The sequence below is a fragment of the Myxocyprinus asiaticus genome, chromosome 9, assembly GCF_019703515.2.
Source record: "Myxocyprinus asiaticus isolate MX2 ecotype Aquarium Trade chromosome 9, UBuf_Myxa_2, whole genome shotgun sequence".
NCBI classification, from domain to species: Eukaryota; Metazoa; Chordata; class Actinopteri; order Cypriniformes; family Catostomidae; genus Myxocyprinus; species Myxocyprinus asiaticus.
The window spans coordinates 45085307-45106645 of record NC_059352.1 but is presented as its reverse complement, the minus strand read 5'-3'; the positions used below and the strand labels follow the sequence as shown (position 1 = coordinate 45106645).

Here is a 21339-nt window from a genome sequence, read left to right as displayed (position 1 = left end):
TGCTGCCTTTATTTGATTTTTGGAGCTTCAAAGTTCTGGCCACCATTCACTTGCATTGTATTGACTTACAGAGCTGAGATATTCTTCTAAAAATCTTTGTTTGTGTTCAGCAGAAGAAAGAAAGTCATACACATCTGGGATGGCATGAAGGTGAGTAAATGATGAGAGAATTTTCATTTTTGGGTGAACTATCCCTTTAAGGATGTAAAATAGGTTGCAAATGCAAATTACATTCATGCCAAGATTATACCATCCCACCCTGTTTTTCCATCCTTTAATTTGTAGAGTCTGTTTCTACCAATCTCCCATCCACAACCCCACCACACACCATCAACCCTCTCTTACCTGATTTGACACTGCAGTGTATGTGGCCTTTGGACTCGTAGTAGACCCAGTCAAACCCGGACTCCACTGCCAGACGGGCCAGCATGGCGTACTTGTTGCGGTCACGATCAGAGGTAGTGATGTCCACCGCCCTGCCCTCATAATGCAAAGACTCTTCAGAGTGATGGCCGTCTTCATCCCAACCCTCTGTCACACGCAGACGCACACCTGGCCACAGGTTCATCACCGAGATGGCCAGAGAATTCAGCTTGTCCTTACAACGCTACAAAAGACAGGAGGCACAAAACCCAATATCAAGTAGGTAAATAATGATAGAATTTCATTTTTTGGTGGACTATTCCTTTAAGTCTTCTTTCTGATATTTCTGCTCTCAAGCTAATAATTTACAATGCATTTAATGTGAGCTAATGAGGAAATCGCTAATGTAAAACATTACCATAGTTACTGTGACATTTTTTTTTTTTACTTTCTGGGGAAAAGAGCAACTTAATCATTTATCATCACACAGTGACATGAGTTCACAACAAGTTCACAGATGTCTTACAATGAAATACATAAAATGCACTTCTAACAGTTTGTATAGCATAAATGACCAGTGTGACCATATTTAAACCCATTAGAATGCTGAACTTTGATCCATAAGTTACCAATTAAAGAAAGAGGAGGCGGCTTTGCATTCCTTGGTAAGAAAGAACACAAAGCCATTGTCTGGATTTCCAGCAAGAAATATGGATTGTAGCACGCTCTTGTCAAAACCCCTGTGGCAGGCAGTTGCTAGGTGAGAAACTCGGTGAGCAAAGGCAAATATAAACCTGACAGCCATTTGTAGAACTGACGCAGTTGTGGTTAGCACATACACACTGAGCCCATGGGCTGATAAATCCCTGTCTAAACTAAAGGCCACGAGACATGCAAGGTCACTGGATAACCACCAACTAAGTGGTCACAAATTGCTTGCTGAGTGATGACAGAGATTCTTTGATGTCACCATTCTAAGTACTCACTATATCAAACAATCTATTTCAGTCCTCAAAATTGGAGACCCATCTTTTCACCCAACAGCTACCCTAAAAGACCTTGCAGTCAGTGATTTGATCTGCACTTTTGTACGAAACACCATCTATCTGCACATCTCTCAGTCTCAGAGCTAAGGGGAACTGTGCTTAGTCTCTTTGGATACTGGACCACCAAAGTCTAGCCTCAGATGGGAGTGAGTGGTAGATCATCACAAAAGCATCAGCAAAAGTAGAAACAAGAGAAAAGGGAATGAGAGACAGAGATAAAGAGACATAGAGAGGTTTGAAAATATAGAGCAATGCAGCGTGTTTTGGTTGTTCTGTTGAGTCTCCCTGGCCACTGAAACCAAAACATGCTTAGACTACAGTCATTGCATCAACAATGATAATACACTCTCCCACACTCAAATATGCATCCTCACATGCTATTAAAGGAATAGTTCGCCCAAAAATGAAGATTCTGTCATGAACTCACCCAGGTCATTCCAAACCTGTATGACTTTCTTTCTTCTATCGAACAAAAAAAGGACCTGTTTTGAAGAATATTCACACAGCTTTTCCTATACAATGACCGCATAGAGTGACCAGAGGCTGTCAAGCTTAAATAAGGATAAAAAAAGCATCAATAAAGCACCATGAAAATAGTCCAAAAGTCATTATTCACTGAATATCTTGCCCTTCCACCGTAGCTCTCAAATCTCATGTACATTCTCACGTTTCATAACCAGTTGCAAGGTGCCAATTATGAATATGCAGATGCAGGAATGATGTTTGGTTGAGATTTTTAAGGAATGTTTACATTGTATGGAAAAGCTCAGTGTTAACATTGTTAAAAATGTATCTTTTTGTGTTCCACAGGAGAATGTCATACAGGTTTGGAACAACAGGAGGGGGAGTGAATGATGAAAGAATTTTTATTTTTGGGTGATCTAAGACCTGAACACATTCTAATACTTTAGAAGATTTTCACTGTCAGTACTGTCAGAAATCACTGCAGCATTAATGGCAGTAACATCTCTCAAGTTTTTTTTTTTGTTTTTTTTTTTTTTTTGGCCATACAAATTATATTATTAGATATTCAATCTATGTGGGTAGATAGATATATAGTTCACCCAAGTGAAAATTCTCTCATCATTTACTCACCCTCATGCCGTCCCAGATGTGGATGACTTTCTTTCTTCTGCTGAACACAAATGAAGATTTTTAGAAGAATATCTCAGCTCTGTAGGTCCATACAATGTAAGTCAATGGTGGCCAAAACTTTGAAGCTCCAAATATCACATAAAGGCAGCATGAAAGTAATCCATATGACTCCAGTGGTTTAATCCATATCTTCAGAAGCAATATGATGTGTGGGTGAGAAACAGATCAATATTTAAGTCCTTTTTGTTTTTTTACCATAAATCTCTACTTTCACTTCCACATTCTTCTTATTTTTTTATTTTATTTTTTTTTTTGGTTTCTTTGTGCATATTGCCAACTACTGGGCAAGGAGAAGAATTTATAGTAAAAAAAAAAAAAAAAAAGAACTTAAATATTAATCTATTTCTCACCCAACCCTATCATATCGTTTCAGCAGATATGGATTAAACCACTGGAGTCATACTTTTATGCTGCCTTTATGTGCTTTTTGGAGCTTCAAAGTTCTGGCCACCATTCACTTGCATTGTATGGACCTGCAGAGCTAAGATATTCTTCTAAAAATCTTCATTTGTGTTCAGCAGAAGAAAGAAAGTCATACACATCTGGGACGGCATGCAGGTGAGTAAATAATAAATAATTTTCATTTTTGGGTGAACTTTACTTTTAAGTTGATTTCAAGTGTAGTGGTTTAGTATTTGCAATAGAGCTACTTTCCCTTTTTGACAGAGAGACAGACAGACAGACAGACAGATAGACAGATGGACAGATAGATAGATAGATAGATAGATAGATAGATAGATAGATAGAGAGCTAATCAGTGTTTAAAAAAAATGAAAGTTTTCCCTTCCTGAAATTCAATGAAAGTTTTCCCTTCCTGAAATTCTTTGTGAAGGTAAACAATGAGCTCCCAGACACTGATTCCTTTCCAGTGAGTCTTAAAAGGACCAGGAATGATAAACTCAAAGACTGTAGCACCGGTTTACAGTGACCTGCAGACAGAAAAACTAGTTTATGGTTAACTAGAACTATGTGCATTTGGCATTATTTCAAATATGCCAGAACATCTACTCCATCTGAATGGAAAAATGTGAATATAAATATATAACTTAGTAAAGCATTTATCTGAGCATGTACCCGGATTGGATGATAAGAACAGAGTCTCGTGAAGCTGTAATAGATGCTTATTCACATGTCGTTGTGGATTTCAGCTACTATTTTGGTTTTATTTAGTTGCGGTTTTAAAAGTTAACTGGACTTAATAAATCCGCCCATGAACTCTGTTAGTTTAGCTCTCAAAGCAGAGATCGACGGGATTTCAGGAGGAGAGCTTTCACACTAACCGCGGGCTACACAAACATTCACCCTGCGCGCGCCGACGGCCCGGGGCCCCGAACACTCGCGCCTGTATGAGAGCGTCGTTCCCGCTGAATCAAAAATAAGGTGGAGGAAAATGTGTGTGTAATTAAGGCTTAAATGCTATTTTTACACACGTTTGCTACAAAAACAAACAAAAATATAACAGAATAAAAAGGAAACACAGACCAGAGGTTGTCTCCAGCGGTCGCCGCAGCCTGGCCCTCATAAATCGTGTGAAGGTCAGGTAAACGAGCGCGGAGAGGTGAGGGGGTGAAGACGGGGCGAGATCTACGCGCCCTCTTCGGTTCCCACGTGGGACACCGGGACATGAACGTGTGGCCATTCAGAGGAAAGGAGCTGATATAAATACACTCATGAGGAGGGGGAGATTGGAGTCAAATAAATTCCACACTGGATCACATCAACATCGTAAAAAATATCGGACGGTTCAAAGAAGGGGGGTCGGCCTATATGCCATTTAAGCATACGGATAAACATTTAAACAGTCGCAGGTCATGCCAAATCTAAAAGTGCCGTTTTAATGTTATCTTTTCCAATCGGGCTTAAAACAGCGAAGGCACTGTTGTAATTAAACGTTTCAGGTTTCCCTTCCCGTCCATTTTATTGACAGGCACCCCTTTTGCGTTCATTCATTCACATAAATTGAGCAAGAGCCTCGTGGGAGAGAGTTCAAATATAATGTTATAAAATAACCCGACGACTAGCCTGCTGTGTCTTTAATTTGACGAAGCCTGCCCTCATATTCTCTGTTATAGAGAATGAAGAGGGGAAACCTTGAATGAACTCAAGGATTTCAATGTCTATAACAACTGTTCACCAAATGAGCAAAAATGACACCTGCGTATTAAATTAGGCTAATATTCCAGGCTTAATACAAGTTAAGCTCAATTGACAATATTTGTGGCACACCCAAAAAGAAAAATTAAACTCATCCTACCTTTAAAAAAAAAAGAAGCAAAAATCGAGATTACAGCACAGCACTTAAAATGGAAGTCAATGGGGCCAGTTTTTGGAGGGTTTAAAGGCGGAAATGTGAAGCTTATAATTTTCTAAAAACACTTACATGAATTCTTCTGTTAAAACTCGTGTATTATTTGAGCTGTAAAGTTGTTTAAATAGTAATTTACCGGATTACAGGGTTTGCGGGGTTAGGTCGTCATGGCAACCAAGTTGTAAAATTGGATATAACTTTAAACAGAGGTTAGTAAGCGATTTTATCGCACTAAAATCATGTTTACAAGCATATTGTTTACGTCTTGTGGCTATACTTTTGAAACAGTGAGTATCTGAACGTTTACAGTTTGGCCCCATTGACTTCCATTGTAAATGTCTCACTGTAACCTCGATTTTTGGAGGGACAGGTCAAAATTAATTTGGTTATAATCAACATTATTCCACAAATGCTGTTGATTAAGTTTAAGTAAGCTGGAATAATCTTTTAGCTAGGCCCAATTGATTGGCTGCTACACCAGAGTGGTGTAGTCTATGGCTTGAAGTTTTGGCTGGTAATTTAATGATTGCAGGTTCGAACTCAACAGTAATTGTTCCATAAACTATTACCATTGCACCATTGATAAAGACACTCAACCACATGCAGATTCCCTGTTATAAGTGTCTTTAAGTGGATGAAAGTCTCAATTAAATGACAAGTTAACAATCTCACTTTTTACCATATTCTCTGAAAGAACTCAAGGATTTTCAAACTTTTAGAAAAACTCTGGTCTCTGTCCCCACATTATTAGCACCCTGAACTAATGCGCAAGGATCTTGGATCTACATGTTGATCCAAGGGAACTGTCTCCAATGTATAAAATTCCAATCTTAGAGACAAATTAATCATTAGCAGAGCTTTCTGCGCACTTTTGACCTGCATGCATTTCTATGTGAGAAGCGCACCAGAAGCCCATGTGCCCGCTCACCTGCGTCATCATGCGATCTGCACCTGTGTTCTCCTCATCCTTAAAGATGATGTCGGGGTTGTAGTTGGGTGTCAGTTCTTTAAAGCGCTCTGAGCTGCGCGTTATTTTCCCCTCATATCTCCCACTGGCTCCGAGCGTTTTCTCGGCAACGTTTGGGCTAAACTGTTTATAGGCGAGAGGCGTGAGTTTCCTTGGAGTCCGTCTCTTTCCGTAACCTCTCCCCGGTCCACAGCTGTCACACGCCGGCGAGAAAGTCAAGACGAACCCGGTGAGGAGCGCCACCGCTGTGGAGAGTCTCATACCAACCGGTGCCACCGGGCACTCCAAAAGTTGGAGTGTCAAAGATGGTGAAGATGATAGTAAAGTAACCCTCCTCCCCCTAATCTCAGCTTCTGTCCCCACGCAAGATCACCGGAGGGGGAGGAGGACCAGTCTATTAGGACGGTGATAGTACGGAGCACCTGGCGCTCACCATCCTTTTTGCGCACGGAAAGACACCCCGGCACCGGACACGTACGGGTCCCTGGGCGGTTTTATCGATGGCGGAGTTGGTGCCAGCTCGCTGATCCTCCTCTCAGGTCTGTAAAACTCGCTTTCTCTCAGTCCAAGTGGAGACAGGGGGAATAAATAGAGAAGTTCCGTTTATCTTGGCAAGCGCGCTGAGAATCGCCTGCAGGCGGGTCCTGGTTGCGCAGAGTCGCGGTCAGAGTGTGTCCCCGCAGCGGTTTCTGGCTCCCGGCTTGACTTTTTGAATGCTGCCCTGTGGCGCACGCCGGTTCTCAGCTGAGATGGAAATGGAAGTGACCCGAAATCAGATGCTACTGAAGCAGACCGCACCCTGCCAGTCCTGCCCTCTGTCTGTCTCTGCCCTCCTCTCCACCCCTCTGGGCAGACGCACTTTATCAGCACCGCTCTCGCCCTGTACCTGTCAAGACGCGAGGCAAACAGGAGGCGCATAACAGGTCTGAACTTTCGGACCCTGATGTCTGGAGTCCTTTGAACCTTAGCAGAAAACGCTCTACTGCCTGTCAACGGTGCGTGTGCAAGAACACGTGTGTAGCCTACACACACACACACACACACACACACACACACACACACACACACACACACACACACACACGCACACACATACACACACACCTATGGAGATTCTCATTGTTTTTAAAATAGTTAACTATATATATATATATATATATATATATATATATATATATATATCTCAAATTTACAAGGTTTAATTTTTTTAAAAGTTTTTCCCCAATTATAGATAATTAAGATTTCCTGTATATTTATGTACATTTTTAAATGTATTTTTTTTTATTGATTATCGTTATTAAATTATTTAGTTATCATATTGATTTTTAAAAAATATATATTTATTTATTACATTACATTTAAGTTGTTTTTTTTCACTTTTTCTTTTGAAAGACAATTGACAGTTTAATGTTTTTTTTTTTTTTTACTTTTGAAAGTCAACTGCCTATATATTATTCTTATTTTTATTTTATTTTAATAAATATAACTCACATTTTTAAATGAACATATAGATGTATATAGTTGTGGCCAAAAATATTGGCACCCTTGGTAAATATGAGCAAAGAAGGCTGTGAAAACAAAATCTGCATTGTTTTCAAAAACAATTTCAAGAAAAAATTCACAAAAATCTAACCTTTAATCGAAGTAAAACAAATGAAAGAGGGGAAATATCTCATTATTAAATAAATATTTTTCTCCAAAACACATTGGCCACAATTATTGTCACCCCTAGAAATTCTTATGAGTAAAATATATCTGAAGTATATTCCCATTCATATTTTACATTTTTTAGTGCACCTGGGTGACTAGGAACATGAAATTGTTCAGCCATGACTTCCTGTTTTACAGGAGTATAAATACGAGGTAACAAAAAGGCCAAATTCCCTTAATCATCAATCACAGTGGGTTAAACTAAAGAATATAGTTCTAATGTGCGGCAAAAGGTTGTTGAGCTTCACAAATTGGGAAGTAGCTTTAAGAAAATAGCCAAAGCATTGAAAATGCCCATTGCCACCATCAGCGCAATAATTAAGAAGTTCCAATCAACTGAAGATCTTAAGAATCGGCCTGGAAAAGGACACGTTTCTATATTGTCTCCACGCACAGTGAGGAGGATAGTTCAAGTGGCCAAAGAATCTCCAAGGATCACAGCTGGAGAATTGCAAAAATTATTTAAGTCTTGGGGTCAGAAAGTCTAAAAAAAAATATCAGACATCACCTACATCACCACAAGTTGTTTGGGAGGGTTTTAAAAAAGAAAAAAAGCCTCTGCACTCATTCAATAATAAACTCAAGTGTCTTCAGTTTGCCAGACACTACTGGAACTTCAAATGCAACCAGGTTCTATGGTCAGATGAAGCAAAAAAAAAATAAATAAATAAAAAAGAGCTTTTTGGCAGCAAACACCATAGATGGGTTTGGCGCACACAGAGATGAAGAAGTACCAAATGTCCACGGTTAAATGTGGTGCTGGATCTTTAATGTTGTGGGGCTGTTTTTCTGCCAGAGGTCCTGGACATCTTGTTTGGGTACATGGCATCACGGACTGTCAAATACCAACAGATAAAAAATCAAAACCTGACTGCCTCTGCCAGAAAGCTTACAATGGGCCCTGGTTGGATCATCCAGCAGGACAATGATCCAAAACAAACATCAAAATCAACACAAAAATGGTTCACTGACCACAAAATCAAGGTTCTGCCATGGCCATCCCAGTCCCCTGAACTGAACCCCATAGAAAATTTTTGGGGTGAACTGAAGAGGGTGTCCACCAACATGGACCTCTGAATTTGAAGGATCTGTAGAGATTCTGCATGGAGGAATGGTTTCAGATCCCTTGCCAGGTGTACTCCAACCTCATTAGGTATTATAGGAGAAGACTCAGAACTTTTATCTTGGCAAAGGGAGGTTGCAAAAAGTATTGAATAAAAGGGTGCCAATAATTATGGCCAATGCGTTTTGGAGAAAAATATTTATTTAATAATGAGATATTTCCCATTTTAAAGGTTAGATTTTTGTGATTTTTTTTTAATGAAAGATCAAAAGGACAAACAATGCAGATTTTTTTTTTCACAGACTTCTTTGCTCATATTTACCAAGGGTGCCAATATGTTTGGCTACCACTGTATACTGTATATACTGTATATAAACTCAGCATAAAAGAAACGTCCCTTTTACAGATCTTTATTGTAAAGGGTTTAAACAATGTTTTCCATGCTTGTTCAATGAACCATAAACAATTAATAAACATGCACCTGTGCAACGGTTAAGACACTAACAGCTTACAGACGGTAGGCAATTAAGGTCACAGTTATAAAAACTTAGGACACTAAAGAGACCTTTCTACTGACTCTGAAAAACACCAAGAGAAAGATGCCCAGGATCCCTGCTCATCTGCCTGAACGTGCCTTAGGCATGCTGCATGGAGGCATGAGGACTGCAGATGTGGCCAGGGCAATAAACTACAATGTCTGTACTGTGAGACGCCTAAGACAGCGCTACAGGGAGACAAGAAGGACAGCTGATCATCCTCACAGTGGCAGACCACATGTAACAACACCTGCACAGGATCGGTACATCCGAATATCACACTTGCAGGACAGGTACATGATGGCAACAACAACTGCCCGAGTTACACCAGGAATGCACAATCCCTCCATCAGTGCTCAGACTGTCCGCAATAGGCTGAGAGAGGCTGGACTGAGAGCTTGTAGGCCTGTTGTAAGGCAGGTCCTTACCAGACAATACCGGCAACAACGTTGCCTATGGGCACAAACCCACCTTCGCTGGACTAGACAGGACTGGCAAAAAGTGCTCTTCACTGACGAGTCGCGGTTTTGTCTCACCAGGGGTGCTGGTTGGACTCGTGTTTATCGTCGAAGGAATGAGCACTACACCGAGGCCTGTACTCTGGAGCGGGATCGATTTGGAGGTGGAGGGTCCGTCATGGTCTGGGGCGGTGTGTCGCAGCATCATCGGACTGAGCTTGTTGTCATTGCAGGCAATCTCAATGCTGTGCGTTACAGGGAAGACATCCTCCTCCCTCATGTGGTACACTTCCTGCAGGCTCATCCTGACATGACCCTCCAGCATGACAATGCCACCAGCCATACTGCTCGTTCTGTGCATGATTTCCTGCAAGACAGGAATGTCAGTGTTCTGCCATGGCCAGCGAAGAGCCCGGATCTCAATCCCATTGAGCACGTCTGGGACCTGTTGGATCGGAGGGTGAGGGCTAGAGCCATTCCCCCCAGAAAAGTCCGGGAACTTGCAAGTGCCTTGGTGGAAGAGTGGGGTAACATTTCACAGCGATAACTGGCAAATCTGGTGCAGTCCATGAGGAGGAGATGCACTGCAGTACTTAATGCAACTGGTGGCCACACCAGATAGGTTTAAAAAAAAATGTAGATTTTTTTTTTGTTTTTTGTTTTTTTAAATGTACTTGACTTCTGAAAGTGGCAATTAAAATAAAAATAAGTAAAAATAAAAAAATATATTTTGGATATATATTTTAAATATACATATAAAATATTTTTGCAATGTGTACACTGATTGTAACTACATTATTTGAATTGTATTCTTTTTTTATGTACAATATTTTAGGCTAAATAAATTATTTAAATTGTATTTCTCAACTTTTACTTTTGAAGTCAATTGTCAATTGAATTGTTATTTTTATTTGAAAAACTTGGATAATTTCTGATTTATAGGTTTGTTACCTCTGTACAGGATGTTTGATTGAAATTATTCCATTAAAAAATAAACTCCACACAGACAGGCAGCACAATACCAGAACAGAACTTAGTCACATCTCCATTAAAAGCGGTGAATGGTAAAGTCTAGTTTCACTAACAGACACTGGAGTGACTACACCCGGCAACAACCATCACTGCACACTGTCCCTCCCGAGTCTCTTAAAAAACTCTAATGTCGTTCAAATAACATTGGTGGCTTCTTCATTGAGGATGGATCATCAGTTAAATTCCAGAACTATTACAAAGTGATACTGTGTCTCTTTTAGTGGTGCAGACATTTCTCTAGTCCAGTGTGACCACACCGTTGACAGCTTGAAGAAGACATTGGTATTCCTGAGTAGATTTTAATTAGAGAGTGATTTGGCCAGTCATCAGAAAATAATCTGTACACAGCAAAATCACTACAGTAAAAAGAGATCATCTAAACCCTACTATCAACCCTAACTAGATTTAAAGCATCATGAACTTCATATTTAAGACAGCACGCCCCAGAGTAACCTTGCAAAGCTCAAATGTTAAAATCAGGTCTACTTTGTAGCTTATTCTGGCTAAGATCTGGCTGACATATACAATGGACAACTACAGTTAAATCTTTTAATTTTTTTAAGACAGCAAAATTTGAAACAAAAATTCCACAATAAAAGACCACCATACAAAGAAATGGTAGCTCTTTCAACAAACAGAAGCACAGTAGTCTCTGTCAATGGTAGTACTGACAACACTGAAGAAATTAGTGGAAAATAAGTGTTGGCTTTGTGGTCAGAATTTCTGTTCGTTCAAAAATACCATAGATTCATGGAACATGACTCAAAAAACAAAAAGGAATATACAGTACAGTTGTACTTTAGGATATCCCATTTACTTGCTACTAAGTGCCTCAAACAAAACTCTCCAATATTTGTAAGATTTGATGTCACAAGCTCTTTTCCAAATCCAGTGACTACTTTTTCCTCTAAAGCGTTTATTGTAGTAGCCCAGTATCTTGTAAACACATCTTTGCCTCCCAGCAGACTGATAAAAACCTTTATTCACCTTTAATTTTGGAAAGTTCTTGACCATTTTGTGTGCAACATGCAACGGGACACTACAGTTTAGGCAGTGAGAATGCATCACAGCGACATAAAGGAAAAACACAAGGGTTTACGGAAGTGACGCTCCATCATGCAGCAAATTGAGAAAAATAGTCATCGGTTGATTTTTCACATTCTGCTAATATGCTTGATTAACACCCCTTCCAATAAACTAGAGAACTTCTATTAAGGAAAGCAATATTTTATTCATTATTATTAAGACACACACATTTTTGCAAATTTCATACAGAATAAAAACCATTTATAACATTTTTAAACAACTAAAATCTAACATTAAAAGAATAAAATAAGTATGTTTATATAGCATTCTGAAAATATAAGTGTCCATGATTAGTAGTAATCTGGCATGAGAGGTGTGAATAGTCACCGGAAGAGCCCCATAGCTTTCTTCTTCTTCGGCCGAGAGGTTGGTTTTATTTCCTTGAACGGAATATGCTGGATTCAATACAAGTTTATCAAGATGATCAACTTTTTAAACATTTTGTAACCTGTTTAGATTGACACGTAAATCAACTTGAAGCACACAGGCCTTTTTGTTGAATCTCTAAAAACAAACATAGTGGCCAAACTCGAACAGCCTGAGGGCAATGTGGGCTTCAAGGTCCATTAAGGATATTAAATGGTCAGTTGAAAGAACCACACATATTCCAAAATACAGGGTTCACGACCAAAGGCATTAATCAAATATTTATTTCATTGAATTGTGACAGGGTAAGATTTAGGATAAAGGTAGAAACAAAAGTAACATGGCAGAAGGAAGAATTATAGACCAAACCTGTTCACTGTCAGCTTTCTGAGTTCTTCCTGATGGTCTTTTGACATCAATTTGTTCTTGAGAAGCCAATGAGGACCCCACACCTGCATAGCATACCAACCAAATAAATACCTCTCTTGAAGGAAAAGTTAATCCATTTAATCACCCTTATGTCATTCCAAATCATATGATTGTTTATCTTCCATGGAATAAAAAATGAAACATTTTGACGAAAATCTGGGCCGCTCTTTTCCATATAATAAAAGTGAATGGAGACTGGTGCTGTCAAGCTCCGAAATGCAAATAAGCGCCACAAAAGTACACTATATGGCCAAAAGTTTGTGGACACCATATGTGCTTGATGAACATTTGATTTCAAAACATTAGGCATCAGTTTCCCCCTTTGCTGTAACAACAGCTTCCACTCTTTTGGGAAGGCTTTCCACTATACTGTATGTAGTAACATGGCTGCAGGGATTTGCTCTCATTCAGACACAAGGCTATCAGTGAGGTCAGGAACTGATGTTGGTCAATGGGGCCTGACTTACAGTTGCTGTTCCAGTTCACCCCAAAAGTGATCAGTGGGGTTCAGGTCTGGGCTTTGTGCAGGCCAGTCAATCTCTTCCACGCCAGACACAATAAACCATTTCTTTATGGACCTCAATTTGTTAACAGGGGCATTGTCATGCTGGAACAGAAAAGGGCTATCCCCAAACAGTTGCCACAAATTTGGAAGCACACAAATCCCAAGCCATTACATAAAGAAACATTAAGATTTTTCTTTACTGGATTTAATGGAGGAACCAAATTCATTAATTAGAAGGGGGTGTCCACAAACTTTTGGCCATATAGTGTACAATAAATGTAGTCCATATGACTTGTGTGCTAAATCTGATGACTTCAGATGCCAAACAATAGCTTTATGTGTGGAACAGACTGAAATTTAAGTAATTATTCACTGAAAATCTTACCCTCCTTTATAGCTCGCAAATATCCTCAACATCCATGTCTATTCAAGCTTTTTTATTTTTTTATTTGATTTTCTCCCCTTTTCTCCCCAATTTGGAATGCCCAATTCCCAATGCGCTCTAAGTCCTCGTGTTGGCGTAGTGACTCGCCTCAATCCGGGTGGCGAAGGACGAATCTCAGTTGCCTCCGCATCTGAGGCCATCAATCTGCATATCTTATCACGTGGCTTGTTGAGCGCATTACCGCAGAGACGTAGCGCATGTGGAGGCTTCACGCTATTCTCTGCGGCATCCACGCACAATTCACCACACACCCACTGAGAGCGAGAACCACACATTATGGCGACCACAAGGAGGTTATCCCATGTGACTCTACCCTCCCTAGCAACCGGGCCAATTTGGTTGCTTAGGAGACCTGGCTGGAGTCACTCAGCACACCCTGGATTCGAACTCGTGACTCCAGGGGTGGTAGTCAGCGTCAATACTGGCTGAGCTACCCAGGCCACTAAGACAACTATTCAAGGTTTGAAAATTACGTGATTGTCAAATGGTGATTGGTCACCAGACACGCAAGAGCCAATGACACTGACGTCAAACTTGCCCTAACATGTCTGAAGCACCTTATTTGGTGGAATTCTGGTGAATTATGACTTAAATTTAGGTCTGTTCCCTTTGACTTTCAATAAGAGTGACCAGGACATTCTTCAAAGATTCTCCTTTTGGGCTTCATGGATGAATTTGGATTGGAATTAACAAAATTTTCATATTTGGGTGAATTCTATAACCTGTTATTTCAATAACCCATTCCTATAAAGTGAAACACTAGAGCTGTCAGAATTAACGCCTTAATGCATGCGATTAATTAAGATAATTCATTTTCTTTAATTCTTTTAATTGCGATTAAAAATTGCCATCAACTGACGGCACTATTAAATACTAAAGCTGAGTGTGTGTGTGTGTGTGTGACAATAACCTTTGGGAACATCACTGGTTTGTTGATGATCAGGGACGTGGTTGTCCTCGGCAGTGGGGCTGCTGTCAGGAGAGTGTTTACGTTTCTGCGCAGTGTTCCCCGAGCTCACGGCCACATACAGGGCCTGTAACTCTGAGTCAAAATCCAAACTGTCCAGCAGCACACCCATCTGTGGAATAGTCTATAGAGACGTAAAAGAGAAAGAATGACCAATTCAATAAAAAAAAAAAGAGAAAACATTTCAATTCATTTTAAATTCTTTGTCTCTGCAGAGAAATGTCTTGGGCAAAGTAATATAAATTTCTTTAGATATAAAACAAGACATAAAAATGGAAAGAAAAACTCTGTACACCTTTTAAATTAACTGCAGTTATTATGATTTTTCTTCCTTAAAAAAGGGTATATGTGGGTATATGTGTATATATGGATGTGTGAATGTAATGTGCATATGCAGCAGCAACCTCTGCATTCACATTACCACAGTGGCCAGAAAAAGTATGTGAACCCTTTGGAATTAGCTGGTTTTCTGCGTTACATAAAATGTGACATCTTCATCAGTCAAAAGTACAGACAAACACAATGTGCTTAAGCTAACAACACACAAACAACTATAATCTTTCAAGTATTTATTGAACACATCCCATTAAACATTTACAGAGCTGTGGAAAAAGTACGTGAACCCTTGGATTTAATAAAAGCAATAACCTCAACCAAGTGTTTCCGGTTGCTGTGAATTAGACCTACACAGCATTCAGAAGGAATTTTGTAACATTCTTCCTTACAAAACTGCTTCAGCTCAGCCATATTCTTAGAATGTCTAATGTAAATGGCTCTCTTGAGGTCAGTCCACAGCATCTCTATTGGGTTAAAGACTGGGTCACTCCAAAAGGTGGATTTTCTTTATACGAAGCCATTCTGTAATGGATTTACTTTGATGTTTTGTCCTGCTGCATCACCCAACTTCTACTGAGCATCAGCTGGCACACAGCCACCCTGATATTATCCTGTAGGATATCATGATAAAGTTGTGAATACATTTTTTCCTCGATGATGGCAAGTGGTCCAGGTCCCGAAGCAGCAAAGCAGCCCCAAATCATGATGCTCCCTCCACCGTACTGCACCGTTGGGATGTTTTTATGTTGGGATGTGTTGCGTGTTCTTCTCAAACATTTCAACCTTAGTTTCATCAGTCCACAAAACATTTTACCAGTAGTATTGTGGAGTGTCAAGGTGATCTTTGGCAAACTTAAGGCACACAGCAATGCTTTTGTTGGAAAGCAGCGGCTTCCTCCGTGTTGTCCTGCCATGGACACCATGCCTGTTTAATGTTTTTTGTATAGTAGATTCATGAACAGAGATATTAACCAGTTCCATTGAGTCCTTCAAGCAGGGTTCGTACAGCTTTTTAAGCGTGAAATTCAAGAACTTTTCAAGCATTTTCAAGGTACCTTAATCATCCTTTTCAAGCACCTCAAAGCTTTAAATATCCAAATCTAAATGTTACTTGACAAAAATGCAATGATTAAAAAAAAAAAGCATCCTCTGTGATTTAAAACATTGCCCAATCTATAAAAATGGAAGTTTTAAAAATTCCTTTAAACCCACAGCTAAGACTAAAATTATGTCTATAAAATTATATAATGTCTGGCATAGTTAACACCGGTTATCTATAGGGTGTGAATTACCATAGGGGAAAACAAATGCCGGTTACTGTATTTACTTATTCATTTCCATGTGGAAAATGAAAAGAAATATCAAATAGATTTGGCTATTTTCTTAAAAAGTTGTGTGGATGTTTTTTTTTTTTTTTTTCTAATTTCAAATAAAAGCAAAAATTCTACAACTAATATTTTTTCCCCAGTTATTTGAATAAAGGCTAAAGGAAGACTGCTTTGAAAAATACAAGTTATTCAGTGACAAGATATGAGATGCATGTGGAATCTCAGCTCTAACATGCATCTGCAGCAGAAATACATTTAGTGTGATGGGATTGTTTCCCCCACACCAGTATAAGACTTTAATCCAATTATCAGACTGATTTGAAGAATAATATGTTATTATGAATATTATGAGTGATTTCAGCTTTTCTGACAGCTAAAATAAGTAAGGGACAATTGTACAAGCAGGCTGGGGCACACATTCAACAAGGCCTTTGAACATGTAACACTGCTTATCAAACAATCAAGTCATGTTTTCCACTTAATGAAATCATAAATATAATTTTTGTTAATCAAATTTACACTGTATATACATATATATACACACAGGGTTGGGAGGGTTACTTTTGAAATGTATTCCACTACAGATTACAGTAACGTATTCTAAATACTTTGGATTACTTCTTCAGCACTGGTAGATTTTTTCACTTGTTTTGACTATAAAAACTCTGCCAGTACAGTCAGACAAAATACACATGTTAAAAAAACATTCTCTGAAAAACCTAAATATCTTATGCAGGTACTTTTTGTTGCCACTACCCTCACACACACATTATATGTATACATATATATATACACACACACACACACACACACACACTACCGGTCAAAACTTTTGAAACACTTGACTGAAATGTTTCTCATGATCTTAAAAATCTTATGATCTGAAGGCGTATGCTTAAATGTTTGATACTAGTTTTGTAGACAAAAATATAATTGTGCCACCATATTAATTTATTTCATTATAAAACTAAAATTTAATAAAAAAAAAAAAAAGTTTTTGAAATTGATGACTTGGACAAAATAATAAAGAAAAGCAGACAATAAGTGCCCAACATAGATGGGAACTCCTTCAGTACTGTTTAAAAAGCATCCCAGGGTGATACCACAAGAAGTTGGTTGAGAAAATGTCAAGAGTACATGTCTGCAAATTCTAGGCAAAGGGTGAATAATTTGAAGATGCTAAAATATAACACAATTTTGATTTATTTTGGATTTTGCTTAGTCACAACATAATTCCCATTTATATAATTCCATAGTTTTGATGACTTTACTATTATTCTAAAATGTGAAAAAAAAAAAAAAAAATTATAATAAAGAATGAGTAAGTGTTTCAAAACTTTTGACCGGTAGTGTGTGTGTGTGTGTGTGTGTGTGTATATATATATATATATATATATATATATATATATATATATGGATATGTGAGGGTGTGTGTGAATATATGGATACAGTGGCAAGAAAAAAGTACCTGCATTTATGTATAAATTTGTCTTAAAATCTGGTTTGATCTTCATCCAATTTAAATTATAGTAGGGTGATAGTCATGAAAGCTGCTAAGCAAATGCCCTGATCATATTTGATCCCAAATCAATATATCTATATATATTTAAAAAATGTCATTTTATTTTGCATGAAGAAACCTACATTTAGGACCATAAAGATTTTTTGCATTGTGACATAATTTTTTGGACACTAAGCACATTTTACCTCCCAAATTCTCATTACCGTAACGGACGGTTTACATTTACTAGTACTCCCATTGTTTTTAATGATGATTCTCATTAACATAACACTGGAAAAAAAGATGCTGTTGTACAATCATCTTTTAAACTAAATTCAGCAAAAATTATGTTAAAAACATCAAACCTCACTGGTTCTTGTGTCGTGACGTTTGGTCACATAATGCGCAACGACCAATGAGGGATGACGTTATAGTAATGAGAATCTAATGAGAAAAACTGGACAGTTAATAATTATGGAAAAATACAAAAAACTCTAGACTCATTATGGTAATGAGAATTTTGGGGGAAAATGTGCTTATGCAAACCATATATTAATTTAACTCTGCAGTGAAAGGTGGCCTGGACAAGTTTTGTGAGATTTACCAGAGACTATTTAACTTGAGACAGAGCACTTGTATTAAAATGAATGAGAGAAATTGGAAAGCCCAATATGGCAAATGTAGAAAAGGCAGTCCCGCCTTACAGGTAAAAGAGCAAAATACCTTTTAGATACAGACATTGCCTGTCAGCTAACTCGAGAATGCACATGCGCATTAGCTGGACCAGCCTGAAAAATAGCGTTTTTTTAAGAGTGAACTGATCTAAAAAAAAGAACAATTTATTTTATTATTGTTGTCAGATTTTACAGCTATACATAGAATATAGCTCCCCAGGAGTGTTCCTAAGATGACCGCCAAGTGGAATGACTTGCCTTGAAAGGGACTTTGGATTTACCCAGTCTTGAACGATTCTTGATATAATAATGCAAGTTCACTCTGACTTTGAAGAACTGACAAAATTTAAAACAAATACTGCAGCAATCAGAGAAGCCAAAGGTGGAACTCTGTATGTGTAAATAACCAAACGATTCCCTACAAAGTAAAAAGAGTGCGACAGAGTTTAACAGGGTAACAGTACTGATGTTAATAAGATGACTGCATTCACACATTCTCTTTCACAAAAGAGAGGACAACTTCTCAAAATTAGCTCCCCAAATATTGACCTGGTGAGATTGGTGACCGCTAGCTAAATGAAGGGCCCCTAAATATACGTGTGGACGTTTGGGGTTTGCATTGATTTATTTTTATTATTTGTTTGTTTAAATATCATGAAAAATAAATGTAGCTTTGAGTTCCTCTTTGAGGACAAAGAGAGCAATGTGAGCTGAGAAGCCACAGTTCATGAGTGTGCACTTCCTGTTTCCCCAAAATCAGTTCTCCTCTCTCCTGATCCCTCCATTTATTCTTCCTCTTGCCATGTCAATCTATCAATTAAGTTTTGCTTCTGAAATTGATTAAATGTAAGGCAAACAGCAATATGATTGGCCGTCACCTGTGTGCTTCAAAGAGGGGGAGTGTCTATTGAGGGCAGGAAAATGTTGTTCACATGTGTTGTTGATACACCTATTCATAGCTGGTAAACAGCTTTGGCTGGTTTTTAGTGGTTTGTGGAAGAGCTGCTTTGGCCTCATGCTAAACTTTAAATCAATAGACTCTAATGGAATATTCCAGAGAAGTTATTCAGTGCTACAATTAGAAGCTTCCACTTTGCAAATGAGGAAGTGTGTTCAAGTCTTATTGCTCACAATAATTTGGAACCACCCAACGAATAGTATTCTCTTCCCGTAGTGCAACACGAGGCCATAAAAATTATCATTTGGTAATTTGCCCAAAGACATGCAGGCCCCAAAGACAATTTTTGTACCCATTAAAGTCGATAAACTGTGAATTCCTAACAAGACAAAAATGTAACCGTCACCTCCTAAACCTGTAACAGTAAATACAGTGGCAAGAAAAAGTATGTGAACCATTTCGAATTAGCTGGTTTTCTGGATTAATTGGTCATAAAATGTGTTCTCATTTTCATCAATCAAACACAATGTGCTTAAGCTAACAACACACAAACAATTATCTTTATTTAATAATCTTTCATGTCTTTATTGAACACATCCCTTTAAACATTCACAGTACTTTGGAAAAAGTGAACCCTTGGGTTTAATAACAGGTCAATGCTCCTTTGGCAGCAATAACCTCAACCAAGCGTTTCCGGTAGCTGTGGATTAGACCTGCAAAATGTTCAGAAGGAAATTTGGACCATTCATCTTTACAGAACTGCTTCAGCTCAGCCATATTCTTAGGATGTCTGGTATAAATGGCTCTCTTGAGGTCGTTCCACAGCATCTCAATTGGGTTAAAATCTGGGCTCTGACTGGGCCACTCCAAAAGGTGGATTTTCATTTTTTTTTTTTGCCATTCTGTAGTGGATTTATTTCAATGTTTAAGGTCATTGTCCTGCTGCATCGCTCAACTTCTTCTGAGCTTCAGCTGGCACACAGCAACCCTGACATTATACTGTAGGATATTTTGATAAACTTGGGAATTCATTTTTCCCTCGATGATGGCAAGTGGTCCAGGCCCTGAAGCAGCAAAGCAGCCCCAAGTCATGATGCTCCCTCCACCTAAGTTCCCTGCTGGGATGATTTTTTCATGGTGGTATGCGGTGTCCTTTTTACACCATATGTTGAGCTGCATGTTCTTCCCAAACAATTAAACCATAGTTTCATCAGTCCACAAAACAATTCTCTAGTAGCATTGTGGAGTGTCAAAGTGGTCTTTGGCAAACTTCAGGTGTGCAGCAATGTTTTAGTTGGAAAGCATCGGCTTCCTTCGTGGTGTCCTGCCATTGACACCATGCCTGTTTAATGTTTTCCATCTAGCAGACTCATGAACAGATGTGTTAACCAGTTCCAATTATTCCTTTTTTAGCTGTCACTCGAGAGTTCTTTTTTACCTCATTGAGCATTCTGCGGTGTGTCCTTCAAGTCATCTTGGCTGGACGGCCACTTCTAGGAAGAGTAGCCACAGTACTAAATCGTGTCCATTTATAGACAATTTGTCTAACTGTGGACAGAAGAATATCTAAGCTCTTTGAGATAACTTTGTAACCATTTCCAGGTTTATGCAAAGCAACAATTCTTGATAATTGGTCTTCTAAGATCTCTTTTTTTCAAGGCATGGTCCACGTCAGCGATGCTTCTTGTAAATAGCAAACTCAAAATGTTTTAGTGCCTTTTATAAAGTCAAAGTAGCTTCAACGCACACTTCCAATCTCATTTCATTAATTGAATGCCAGGTCTGCCAACTTCTGGCTCGAATTAGTTTTTGCTGATGTCATTAGCCTGGGGGTTCACATACTTTTTCCAATCCACACTGTGAATGTATGAGTGATGTATTCAATATGTGCAAGAACAATACAATAATTTGTGAGTTATTAGTTAAAACAGTTTCTGTTTTTTCATTATTGTAACATAGATGAAGATCAAACCAGATTTTAAGACAAATTCATACATTAATGAAGGCAATTTGAAAGGGCTCACATACTTTTTCTTCCCAATGTATAATACCAGACAGAAAGAAACTGTGTTTTCCTTTATTGCCTGATTCTGAGCCAAATACACAAACACAAGTCATGCACACACAATCTATAAGGAAACAAATAAAAGCAAGTGAAGTCTTAAG

At 38.5% G+C, this 21339-nt stretch overlaps 1 protein-coding gene across 6 annotated transcripts in view; it reads right to left on the bottom strand.

The window, feature by feature from the left end:
• Nucleotides 1–21339, bottom strand: part of LOC127446682 (indian hedgehog B protein-like) — a 53214-nt gene that overhangs the window by 5849 nt on the left and 26026 nt on the right. For 3 of the 6 annotated variants that reach the window (XM_051707814.1, XM_051707813.1, XM_051707816.1), the window contains 3 exons: nt 14380–14560; nt 12460–12542; nt 346–607 (listed from right to left, as the gene is read on the bottom strand). In XM_051707814.1, coding sequence (XP_051563774.1) covers nt 346–607; nt 12460–12542; nt 14380–14560 — 526 coding nt within the window. Of the gene's footprint in view, nt 1–345; nt 608–5800; nt 6647–11186; nt 12120–12459; nt 12543–14379; nt 14561–21339 lie in introns of those variants that run through there. The other 3 variants (XM_051707817.1, XM_051707818.1, XM_051707815.1) reach the window with 3 other exon arrangements.